Source organism: Dendrobates tinctorius, unplaced genomic scaffold (assembly GCF_039654945.1).
Source record: "Dendrobates tinctorius isolate UK_male_01 unplaced genomic scaffold, ASM3965494v1 ptg000224l, whole genome shotgun sequence".
Lineage (NCBI taxonomy): Eukaryota > Metazoa > Chordata > Amphibia > Anura > Dendrobatidae > Dendrobates > Dendrobates tinctorius.
In genome coordinates, this window is record NW_027361891.1 from 1,262,461 (window position 1) to 1,276,161 (window position 13,701).

Consider the following 13,701-nt stretch of genomic DNA (forward strand, 5'->3'; position numbering starts at 1 on the left):
CCGTGCAATAACGCTCACCACCACCGGGGGCAAACTAGAACAAAAGACACCACTGTGCAATAACCCCAATGACCACCGGGGGCAAAACCAACTCCAAGCAACCAGTTCAAAGGAAAAAAATGGTTACTTATTCAAAACCTGTCATATCCAACCTGGATCATGACACCTAGGGTGGAAAATGCAGCAGCTACTGGTAAATTTAAAAAATAAAAATAGATACCAATAAAAGTAAAATTAATTGAGACATCAGTAGGATAAATGTTTTTGAATATCCATAGTGAATCAGGAGCTCCATAAGATGCTCCATACAAAATACACCCCATATAATGCTGCACAAAAGTTAATAATGCCCCCATAAGATGCTCCATAGAATAATATGCCCCATATAATACGCCATAAAGGTTATGGCCCCATAAGATGCTCCATAGATTATGCCCCATAAGATGCTCCAGAGATTATTCCCCCATAAGATGCTCCATAGATTATGCCCCATAAAATGCTCCATAGATTATGCCCCCATAAAATGCTCCATAGATTATGCCCCATATGATGCTCCATAGATTATGGCCTCATATACTGCCCCATAGAATATGCCCCATATTCTGCTCCATAGACTATGTCCCCATATGCTGCCCCATAGAATATGCCCCCATATGCTGCCCCCTTATGCTGCTCCATAAAATATGCCCCCATATGCTGCTCCATAGAATATGCCCCCATATGCTGCCCCATAGAATATGCCCCCATATGCTGCCCCATAGAATATGCTCCCATATGCTGCCCCATAGAATATGCTCCCATATGCTGCCCCATAGAATATGCCCCCATATGCTGCTCCATAGAATATGCTCCCATATGCTGCCCCATAGAATATACCTCCATATGCTCCTCCATAGAATATGCCCCCATATGCTTCCCCATAGAATATGCCCCCATATGCTGCCCCATAGAATATGCCCCCATATGCTGCCCCATAGAATATACCTCCATATGCTCCTCCATAGAATATGCCCCCATATGCTGCCCCATAGAATATGCCCCCATATGCTGCCCCATAGAATATGCCCCCATATGCTGCCCCATAGAATATGCCCCCATATGCTGCCACATAGAATATGTCCCCATATTCTGCTCCACAGAATATGCCCCCATATGCTGCCCCATAGAAAATGCCCCCATATGCTTCCCCATAAAATATGCCCCCATATGCAGCTCCATAGAATATGCCCCCATATGCTGCCCCATAGAATATGCCCCCATTTGCTGCCCCATAGAATATGCTCCCATATGCTGCTCTATAGAATATGCACCCATATGCTGCTCCATAGAATATACCCCACATATGCTGCCCCATAGAAAATCACCCATATGCTGCCCATAGAATATACCCCATATGCTCATCCATAGAATATGCCCCCATATGCTGCCCCATAGAATATACCCACATATGCTGCCCCATAGAATATGCCCCCATATGCTGCTCCACAGAATATGCCCCCATATGCTGCCCCATAGAATATGCCCCCATATGCTGCTCCATAGAATATTCCCCTTTATGCTGCCCCATAGAATATGCTCCATATGCTGCTCCATAGAATATGCCCCCATATGCTGTCCAATAGAATATGCCCCCATGTTGCCCCATAGAATATGCCCCCATATGCTGCTCCATAGAATATGCCCCCATATGCTGCTCCACAGAATATGCCCCCATATGCTGCTCCATAGAATATGCCCCTATATGCTGCCCCATAGAATATGCCCCCATATGCTGCCCCATAGAATATGCCCACATATGCTGCCCCCATAAGATGCTCCATATATTATGCCCCCATATGCTGCTGCAAAAAAAAATGCCATACTCACCTCTCCTGCTCAGGACCCGGGACCTAAGATATTCACCTGTCCCCTGGTCCATCGCTGCTCACCACTGTCTGTCACGTCGTCTGTCAGTGACGTTCAGGCAGCAGAGGGCACGGCACGCACTAACCATGTCATCGCACCCTCTGCTGGCTAAACGTCACAGACAGAGGACGCAGCAGAGAGCGGTGAGCAGCGATGGACCGGGGGACAGGTGAATATCGCCCTACTTACCCCCTTCTGGCACGCTCTCTGCAGCCCCGTTTCTCCACGGTCTCCCTTCCTGCCTTTAGCGGTCACGTGATACCGCTCATTACACTCATGAATATGCGCATATTCATGAGTTTAATGAGCGGTACCACGTGACCGCTGAAGGCAGGAAGGGAGACCGTGGAGAAGCGGGGGGGTGCAGAGACTGCACCAGGGGGGTCAGTATGATCTCTGACACCCCCGCTCCCGTGCCGACCCCCAGGTACATGACGTGTATAAGCCGAGAGGGGGACTTTAAGCCAGGGCCGGACTGACCATTGGGCACTTCAGGCAAATGCCAGAAGGGCCTGTGCCGCTCGATCCCATTCCGGCTTCCAGTGCACTGCACACAAATGCGGGGTCTCCCTCCTGCAATGACGGGTTGGGATGAGACTCTGCACGGCACTTCTGACCATCCCGCGTGCAGCTCCGTTCTCAGGCTGCAATTAGCTGCTCTGTGCGCACAGGACCTGTGATGAGGTCACAGGAGGGGAGGAGTCAGGGGTCACATGATCGGGGCCTCGGTATGTGCTGGACTCTGCTGTGCTGGTTGTCATGGTGCACTGCTGGATGTGAGTAAGTTTCTGTGTGAGGTCAGGAGGGGTTTACAGGGTCGATGTAGCAAGCCGCGTGTGTACAAGGTGTATGGAGCGGAGCCGCGTGTGTACGAGGTGAATGTGAGCGGAGCCGCGTGTACGAGGTGTACGGAGCGGAGCCGCGTGTGTATGAGGTGTACGGAGCAGAGCCGTGTGTGTACGAGGTGTACGGAGCCGTGAGTGTATGAGGTGTACAGAGCGGAGCTGTGTGTGTGTGAGGTGTACGGAGCGGAGCCGTGGGTGTACAAGGTGTACGGAGCCACTTGTGCATGAGGTGTACGGAGTGGAGCCATGTGTGTGTACGAGGTGTACGGAGCGGAGCCGTGTGTGTACGAGGTGTACGGAGCGGAGCCGTGTGTGTACGAGGTGTACGGAGCGGAGCCGTGTGTACGAGGTGTACGGAGCGGAATCGTGTGTGTACGAGGTGTACGGAGCAGAGCCATGCGTGTACGAGGTGTACGGAGCGGAGCCACGCGTGTACGAGGCGTACGGAGCAGAGCCACGGGTGTACGAGGTGTACGGAGCAGAGCCACGCGTGTACGATGTGTACGGAGCAGAGCCACGCGTGTACGATGTGTACGGAGCAGAGCCACGCGTGTACGATGTGTACGGAGCAGAGTCACGCGTGTACGAGGTGTACGGAGCAGAGCCACGCGTGTACGAGGTGTACGGAGCAGAGCCGTGTGTGTACAAGGTGTACGGATCAGAGCCACGTGTGTACGGGGCGTGCGGAGCCGCGTGTGTACGAGGTGTACAGAGCGGAGTCGTGTGTGTACTTGGTGTACGGAGCGGAGCCGTGTGGGTATGGAGTGGAGCCATATGTGTACTGGATGTACGGAGCGGAGCCGCGTGTGTATGGGGTATGCGGTGCCGTGTGTGTACGGAGTGGAGCCATATGTGTACTGGATGTACGGAGCGGAGCCAAGTGTGTATGAGGCATACAAAGTGGGCTTTTCCCATGGACACAGGAGTACACGGCGGAGCCCCGATGAGCATTTTAAAACCCGCACATGACGTTCCACCAGAAGTGATGTGTTGGAAGCTGACCGGAAATTAGATAATTTCATGAGGAGATTGTGACGGAACTAGGAATGCTTCAGATCCATCACCATGTCCTCCGACAGCGCAGACAGCAGGATCGCCTTGGAATCGGGGATGCCGGCCATGTGAGCGGATCATGATATGTCCTGCACCGGGAGGCTCAGGTGGGCACTACAATGGAAGCCGGGCTGCTATAGTATCTTTGTAGAATCTTTCTTTATTTCTTTCTCTCTGTTTCTTTCTTTCTCTGTTCTTTCTTTCTCATTCTCTGTTCTGTATTTCCCTCATTTTCTTTCTCTCTGTTCTTTCTTTTTCTCTCTGTTCTTTCTTTTTCTCTCTAATCTTTCTTTTTTCTTTCTCTCTCTTTCTTTTTCTTTCCTCTCTTTCTTTCTCTCTGTTCTTTCTTTCTTTCTCTCTCGGTTCTTTCTCTGTCTCTCTCTGTTCTTTCTTTCCCCTCTTTCTTTCTCTCTCTATTGTTTCTTCTTTCTCTCTGTTCTTTCTTTCTCTCTCGCTCTCCTTTCTTTCTTTCTCTCTGTTTTCTTTTCTCTCTCTCTCTGTTTACTCTCTTCCTTAGTACCAGTCAGTGTGCCCACAGTACCAGCAAATGTGCCCATAATGCCAGCCACTGTGCAATAAGTACCAGTCAGTGTGATCAGCAGTGCTAAATGGGTACGGTTGGGCGTGGCCATGGGTGTGATTAGTTGTGAAATGGGTGTGGCTGAGGCGTGGCCTAAAATTTGCACGCACCGCAGTCTTTGTCCCTCTTTCCCTTCTTCAAAAGTTGGGAGGTATGATAGGGGCGGCTATGACCCGGGGGTCTGGTTGCCCAATGGACAGGAATTCTGTCACCGTGCGTACAAAAGGGGACAGGGCTTTGGGAGGAGTACTGCAACTAAAAGCAATAAATAGGACTGAGCTGAAATACTGGGCACAGCTGTGACTACATGCTATATAGTCGTGTTAATCTCCTCTCACTTCTTGTAAACTACAAGTGTACAAAGATATCATATAGTCACCATGTGACTAGTGGGCCTGTGTAACTTCAAATGCCAGGGCTGAATTTTAGTCCCAGTCCAGCCCTGCTTTCAGCCCAAAGAAATGGGCTGAAAATCTCGGCTTATACACGAGTATAAACGGTAGTCCAAAATGGTAGCAATAAGAACTTCAAGTTATCCCACAAAAAACAAGCCCCCACACAGCATTTCGGGGCAGAAAACTAAAAAAGTTAGATTATACCATACTCAGATAATGGTGATGCAAAACCAAATACATTTTTGTAAAACAATGTTTTTAGTGTGCAATACCGAAGACTAGAAGATAAGTCGTTTTTTCACTTTTACCGCATCATGAATAATTAAAAAAAAAAAAAAAGATTATTAAAGACAATTATTTATTAATTATGTCTCTCAAAAACTGATCGAAAAGCACTTAAAAATATTATGTACTGCCAAATGATACTAAGGCTGGAGTCACACATAGCGACTCACCAGCGATCCTGACAACAATGTCAATGTGTCAGGATCGCTGGTGAATAGCTATGTGATCGCTGGTGAGCTGAAACAGACAGCTTCACCAGCGATCAGCACAGCGACCCCCAGCGCCGCTGTGCACGTTAGTAACCAGCGCGCTGATGCAGGAAGCTGGTAATTAACGTACACATCGGGTATCCAAGGGACGTGCGTCCCTAGACACCCGATGTGTACGTTAGTTACCAGCTCCCTGCATCAGCGCGCTGGTAACTTACGTACACATCGGGTATCTAAGGGACGCACGTCCCTTGGATACCCGATGTGTACATTAGTTACCAGCAGATCGCTGGTCTCCCGCCTGTCACACGCAGCGATGCGTGGTGGCCAGCGGGAGACCAGCGACCAAAAAAAAGTCCTGGTCTTTCCTGCAGCGATCAGCGATACCGGCAAGGGGGCCGGTCGCTGATCGCTGTCACACACAGCGATCTCGCTGGTGAGATCGCTGTTGTGTCACAAAAATTGTGACTCAGCAGCAATCTCGCTAGCGAGATCGCTATGTGTGACGGGGCCTTAAGTAAAACTCATCCCACAAACACAATACCCTATTCAGATCAACAGAAAAGTAGTTTTTTTTCTACATTACTAACTAGTTTTCTACGTTTAGGCTGAGTGCACACGTAGCAGAAAATTTCTGCTGAAAAACCTGACTCCCTTCCCAGAAACCGAGCGTTTTTTTTCTGCGCGTTTTCGGCACAGAAAACGCACGGTTTTTATGCGTTTTTTCCTGCGCGTTTTCAAAGTGCATAGAAATAGCCAGAAACGCGGAAAAATCCGCGAAAGTAATGAGCATGCTGCGGTTTTTACCGTGATGCGTTTTTTTCGCGGTAAAAAAACGCATCAATATGCACAAAAAGTGCAAAATGCATAGAAATGAATGGGAAGCTTATTTTTAGCGGTTTTATTGGAAAAACTGCTAAAAATACCGCTAAAAACGCTGTGTGTGAACACAGCCTAATAGTTGCTGAAAAAGCAACATGGCTCCCAAAAACTAATCCAGCAAAATCCATGCTCCCAGAGTCAAATGGCCTTTCTTTTTGAGCCTTTCAACCCGCCTAAATAACAGTTAATGTCAACATGCATGGGACTTCTGCAAAAGCACAAACCACTTCAATGGAACCCGTCCAACAGAACTGTGCACAAAGTGTCAGGTCGACATACTGAATAAAATGATACCTGGGTGATGAAATCTGTCTTTTGGTTGTTGTTTAACCTTTATTTGTAGCTTTCAGTTAATGATATGCCCGTGCTCTGGAGCGGCCTGTGGATGGGGTCTTGATCCCTCACTGACCTGCCTCCTAGTTTACATAATGAATACCTGCACATACTGAAGAAAACAAAAAACCCTTCTGCAGGCAGCAGCCAGCCGTGGCACCTGCACTGCAGCATAATTGCATGTTTAGTGTGCTAGTAATCACTGTCCTTCATGTTATTGATAAAGTCCAAAAAAAAATCCATTTGAAAATGGCTGTAGAGTAGCAGCTATTGGTGTATATAGAGGTGATTCGATAGGTGCTATTGTGCAGGCAGCACCATCTTGCTGGCGAAGAAAAAAAAAATTCTTCCTCCAAGATGGCGCCGTCTGTGCAGTAGCAGCTATCGGTGTGTATAGAGATCCAAAGCTGCTACTGCGCAGGCGCCATTTTCAAATTTTTTTGTACTTCAATTACATGAAGAACAGTGATTACAAGGACACTAAACATGCAATTGATGAGGAGAATAGGTCATCAATGTGAGATCATCTGAAAACTGCTTTATTTGTGGCCAGAACTAAGCAATGTACTGGCAGATCATAACATAAAAGCCAGCCCCATATATTGCTTAGTGACCGTAAATGAGTACTGCACTTTATCTCCTATTGAATACTGCAGTTCTTGGCAGCAGCCACTAAGTAATGCATGGTGCTGCTGTATATTGCTCATACATTGCTTAATTTTGGCCATAGCCACCACAGTTTTCCACTGATCAATGGGGATCTCGGTCCCCTATTGTTCTCATATTGAGAGAGGTCACCAACTGTTAACGTCTGGCAAACCGTTTACTGCCCTCTATGACCTTTTATTTAGGCCAGCAACTGTATATTGACTGCCACCCGCCCTTTAATTTCTTCTTGCTCTGTGAGCACATGGAGATGATGTAATAGTAGGGTGCTGTATGCACATCATGAATTATTGTTTATCCTGAAAGACCCTGATGATGGCATGTGTTTAAATGAACCTTTGATAAGTATTAATGTTACATTTACAAATATCTGTGGCTTTTTGGATACCTTTCAATTTTATATATGGTGCAATTTCATAATTTCTGTGTTGCTTTAACTATACCGAATGAGTTTATATGTCCTAATGTATATATTGGTGCTTTCAATACCTAAGTGCTTTACGTATATTTTTCAGCCACATTTTTAGTTGATATGTTCCACTTTATTGATGTATTAGAGAGATACAGTATAGTTTTATATATATTTTACTGACACCTGTAGTTTTTTATGCACTTTATTTAGTATCATTTTCCAACATATTGGTGCATTTTACTCACCGTTACACTATTGACACTAAAATTTCACAATTTTGGTCATCTCACTTTCATTTTTTTATTACACTCTTTTAAGAAAATGTCATACAATTTCAGGGTGTAATACTACTCATGTATTGTGTATTACTATACCATTAATAATTTGCTCACCTTCCTCTTTTATGGAGCAAAAATATATTTTTGGAATTCATAAAAATAGTTTTCAATAATTAATGAGGTTTTAATAATTATACACTTTTGAGGTTTATGTCAGATATTAATGAGGTTTTAATAATTATACACTTTTGAGGTTTATGTCAGACGATGCATCTAGTTTTGACTCCCGATGTGGGATGTTCACTATATTATATAGTTATCCTGTAATTACCACTTCTTACATTTATTTTGCTATCTACTTGTTTTTTCAATTTTTGTATGCACTTTAGTACTTTTTATGGTATAGATGCATCGATTTTTTTTTTCTACACACCCATATATATAATTGTGATTCTGATATCATGTGCAAAAATTATATCATTAAATTATGTATAGAAATTGTAAACTATATGTCCCCCCCACTTTCACATTTTCATTTATGCACATATGTATCCCTGATTTCACAGTATGATATTTGAATATTAATTATGCTTTTATATTTTTTTATATACAACTTTTTATGATATCATAACCTGTAAAAATATTTATTATCAATGGTTCTATTCCATGAACTTGCATTCACTCAATGATTTTGTCCAGACTCAGGTACGCATACGCGGTTGTTCCTCCGACACGGACGCACTGTCAAGTGTGGCCAGTTTGCGTGCTTACACCTGCGCCATCTCATTATGACAGCCCGATGCTCGAGCTTGAGGGGTTGTAAGAAAAGAAACCGGCCTAGGAATGCCTTTCTTGTGCCAGGTACGGAACTGTTGGAGCTGTTTCCTCTGTTGTCTGGGGGAAACTTTAGGCAACCGGACCGATCTTTACACTTGCTGATAAGGGGCGTGGCTAAGTGTTAGCAGGTGCAGCGCATCACGCGAGCACAGACAGAATTGGTGGCAAAGAGCAGCTCTAGCCTGAGAATAGTGAGAAATTCTGCTTCAGAGATCGTTAGTGACGCAGATTCGTGTCCGGCCGAGACAGGAACTTACCGCAGGGACTCGGACCAGAAGCCGGCTGTGTGCAGGTTGACTCCATCCTATCGAGGTGTCAACCGCTCCGCTACAGTCAGGGGTGCTTCCGTGACACCTGATGGAGACTGTGACTTTTACCGGAGACGGTTTCTCGAACCCTTGGTGAATAATCGTCGAGCCTCGCTTAACTCTGTATGCACAGGGGCCAGTACCCTGACAGGTCACAGGAGTCTCCGTGTTGAGGACTTCACAGGACGCTTTAAAGATTCAAAGTTGCTGACTGGCCAAGTACCTTCTCCCCCCTACAGGAGCATACCGGATCCATGTCCTGCCGACGGCTATTGGCGCCATCATTTACTCTGTGAACTTTTCTGTCAGGAAGACATCCGATTGATAAGTGACTTCTTTGAGAATCGCTTGATTTATTTCTCCTGCGTTGATTTTCCCCAACCATACTCCTGAATTCTCTATACTGGCTGCATTTTACATCACGTTTGCCCTATCTCTCTGCGTGGGGTAATACCCTGTTAAGTAAAAATTTTTAACCCTTGATCTGCCTCTTGACTGTCACTGCATCTGCCAACCTGCTCACACAGTCGTGACTCGGTGCATCCCTATGGTGATTGCAGGTAAACAACGCATGCACTGTTCATAGGGCTGGACGCGTCATCAGTCAGATCACATGATCATCATGTGTCTTCTCACGTGATCAGCACGCCAGCTGAACTTTATGTCAATCACACATACCTCCCCAGCCAGACAATGTGATTTGCTTGTTACTTCTTTAAATATGGCATCTATCCCCTCCCAAACACACACCTCCTGATGAAGTACTAGATGAAACGTGCAATGGCGCAGTGGAGATGCTTTAACAAGTAGAATTATTTTTATGCAAGTATATGCTTTCATACCTAAATCTATTTTGTATAAACTGTAGGGGATGTTTTACCCCTAGTACTGCTTTATATGTAGATTGATAAGCTATGACAAGCATACTATCTTATGTAATTTGTACTCTATAGCATCTCCATTTAGTAGGTTCAGCAGCTTCTTTGTTTCTATTTTAATTTGTGTCGATTTTAACATGATGTTTAATAAAAATCAAACTTTTTAAGGGTATATACACTATCTCTATGCTTACTTATTTAACCTCTTCTTGTGTTTGTGTTTATATATACACACTATATGAGTTTTATTACCCTAAATTACATTTCTAGATGGTTTTTCTGCTGTTCATTCTAAAAAACAAGTAGCATTTCTTCCCTTCTAAGGCCTGTCATGTATTCAAAGAGTAACTTTTGTTCATTAGAATTTGCTTAACAATTTTTTTTGTGCATTTTCGCATTACAGCTTGTGAAAAAGTTGAGACTGAAGCAACATTTTTGTTCATAGAATCTGAATGCGATTTTGATTACTTTGAGGGCTGGAGTTTAAAAAAAAAAGAAGATTCCACTTTTGGGGGGTTTCTGACATATAGGCACCTTAAAGTCACTTCAGAACTGAATAGATCTGTACAACAAATTTTGTAAAATTTGTTGAAAAAAAATAAACAAATTCTTGCTAAACATTTACATAGTAACATAGTTTTTAAGGTTGAAGGAAGACTTTTAAGTCCATCTAGTTCAACCCATATCCTATCCTAATTTGACCTAACATGGTGATCCAGAGGAAGGCAAAAATAAAACCCATGTGGCAAACAGTAAGCGTCACATTGGGGAAAAAAATTCCTTCCCGATGCCACATACGGCAATCAGACTAGCTCCCTGAATCAACGCAATATTATGGAAACTAGTGTATATACCCTGTAATATTATACTTTTCAAGAAAGGCATCCAGTCCCTTCTTAAATTTTAGTAGGGAATCACTCATTACAACATCATATGGCAGAGAGTTCCATAGTCTCACTGCTCTCACAGTAAAGAATCCGCGTCTGTGAGTATGCTTAAACCTTCTTTCCTCCAGACGTAGAGGATGCCCCCTTGTCCCTGTCACACGTCTAAGAGTAAAAAGATCATTAGAAAGGTCTATGTACTGTCCCCGTATATATTTATACATTGACTCTTCTAACATCCTAACAAACTAAAAGGATGTTTCAAAGATATGAAAAAGAATCCACTATGGAAATAAAAGTAGCACGCTACTGATTACCCAAATTGAATGTCAAGTGGGGTAATCCTCATGTGAATCTGCTGCGTAATTTGCAGCACAGCAACAGCATATAAGTAATAATCGAGGATCAGTACAGCAGGACAAACATAGTCAACGAGTAACAACTTTGGGGGAAAAGGCTAAGGCTTAGCAATGATTAATGTGATTATACATTACAGAAAAAATATTGGTTAAAAATATATTTACCTGACCAGACTTTTTTTCCTGCTGCGGCTGCAAAAAAGAACAAAACAAAAAAGGGTGACTTTAATGAAAATATCTAGTTCACGTACTCATCCATATATGCATTCACAGTTATGCAGTCTCTTGAGCTAAATCAGTCTCAAAAAAACAGTAAATGTGGGGAGACTAGGATTACCCAACATAAAAAATACATCTTTAGATGTGTTTAAAATTACTAAAATACTGTCATTATGAAATATTCACCAATATCTCACTGTCTGTGTCAATTCCAGCAGTTTCATTTCTTGCTTAAAGGGAATCTGTCACAGTATTTGACCTATCTAAACTACTAATATGGGCATACAGGTTATAGTTTGCTGAAAACAGTCCTCCCTTTGTGTCTCATATCAGCTGTGTTGTTGTAGAGAAATCATCTTTTATCACTTTATATAAATTAACTCTTTCAGGCTTAGAGGAGGATGCTTCCTAGAAGATAACTCTGTCTACAGAGATTGTTTTATATGACGGGGGAATTATCAGTGAGACAAGTAACTAACAAAGAACAGGAGAAATGAATTTTGTCTTCTTGCAAATACATGTTTTGCTTCTCTCTCAGCTCTGCTGTATTGCAACAATATTGCAACCCTGTGACATGCAAGCTGAAGCTCAGAGGAACCTGCACATGTGTCAGTTATAATCACACACAGCTCTGCAGTGATATCAGGGGAGCAGAGAGCGGCCATTACACATCACACTGGTAACTCCCCCTTCATGTAAAACAAGCTATGGAGGCAGAGTTGTCTTCCAGGCAGCGTCTTCCCCAGAGCTTGGAAGAGGTAATTTATAAAAAACGATAAAAGATGATTTATCAGCAACAAGAAAGATGTATATCTTTGTACCATGTTAGCCAGTAGATAGAAAAATATTCAGAATTGAGAGTCCTCAGTGGTTGATACCTTTTAATGGCTAACTGAAAAGATGGTAACAAATTGCAAGGTTTCGAGACTACTCAGGTCTCTTCATCAGGCATTGACTAATACAAAATCTGAAGAATCACATATTTATCACATATTTATGCCCAACACAGCACAATGATGTTATGCACAACGCATCAAAAGTAGGCAAAATAACTCTTCTTGAAGAGGAACGAGAAATAGGGGAATGAATCAGAAACTTAGTAAACGGTAAACAAACCATTTTGCACAGTGAACCAGAAGTCTACTTTGGAGTAAAAAATAACTTTCAAAACCTCATGTGCCTTCTTGCCTCCTAATCATGGCTCATTAAGATGTCAAACACTGACTTATAATTTAATCAACTTAAAGAGAAAATAAAACGTGTCACTTTTCTAGCATGAATACATTAAAAATATGTTTAGGCCAAATGCTATATCTATACATTTTGGGCTCTTTTTTATATACTTGTGACCTTAAGTTTTGAGACTGACAAATTTTTGGTTTCACAAATTTTGCTGCTTCAATGTTTCAGTCAGATGATTCTATGGTTACTGATGTATAATTATAAGCATTTCATAAGTTATCAAACTTTTATTGACCAATGCATCAAATTTATGCAGAGATTCAAAATATTTCCTTTATTTTTCAGGACTTCTGCAATTTCCCCTGCCATGCTGGATATCAGCTTCTGGGCCAAATCCTGAATGAGGACAACCCATTCTTGTCTAAACAGTGCTTGGAGTTTATAATAATTGCTGTGTTTTTGTTTGTCCACCCGCTTTTTGGAGGATAGACCACAGGTTCTCAAAAGGCATAGAGATCTGGGAGTTTCCAGGCCATAGATCCAAAAATTCAATGTTTTGCTCACTTGGGACATGGAGCTCGATCATGACTTACAAACCTTAGAATATCCCTTTAATAGATTGTTTCAGATTTCTATGTAGGTTTGATAAAAGAACACAATTGGAATATCCACAATAAATTGGATATATTAACAAAAAATGGAAATGTTGGCTCTATATGGCTTAGGCTATCATACAGTTTGGTATGCATTTTAAATAAAACATGATCACTGTGACAAAAAAAAATTGACACCTAAAACTCAGAATTGCCGGACACAAGGAAAACTTGCAAAAGCTGACAGCCAGATATCTGCTTTATATGTATGGCACCATTATGGGTACCCTTTTCAGCTGAAAAACAAATATGCTTTTTACACATGTGCTCCAAATTCTGTGACCACACTGTACTGACAGAAAATCAGAACAGGAAGAGTCATTATAGTCAGAAAGTGTTTAGGGCCTACAAATACAAACAATGCATAGCATCGAAAAAGAAAAAGCGATCAACATTTTTACCATTGATGCATAGGTTTCAGGAAACTATATAAACCAGACCTCGGCATCTGTAGCTGTGGGTGTCTGAGTCCGGCCCGTCAAGGAGACCTCTGGTTGTTGTGCCGATGAACTAATGAGCCCTGATCATGTTACGGGGG

The 13,701-nt window shown here is 43.0% G+C and overlaps 1 protein-coding gene across 1 annotated transcript in view; it reads right to left on the reverse strand.

Moving 5' to 3' along the window:
* HMGA2 (high mobility group AT-hook 2) overlaps positions 1–13,701 on the reverse strand; it is a 298,926-nt gene that overhangs the window by 74,364 nt on the left and 210,861 nt on the right. Inside the window, exon 4 of the mRNA XM_073555428.1 lies at positions 11,275–11,301. Within this exon, the coding sequence (XP_073411529.1) occupies positions 11,275–11,301 (27 nt within the window). The remainder of the gene's footprint in view (positions 1–11,274; positions 11,302–13,701) is intronic.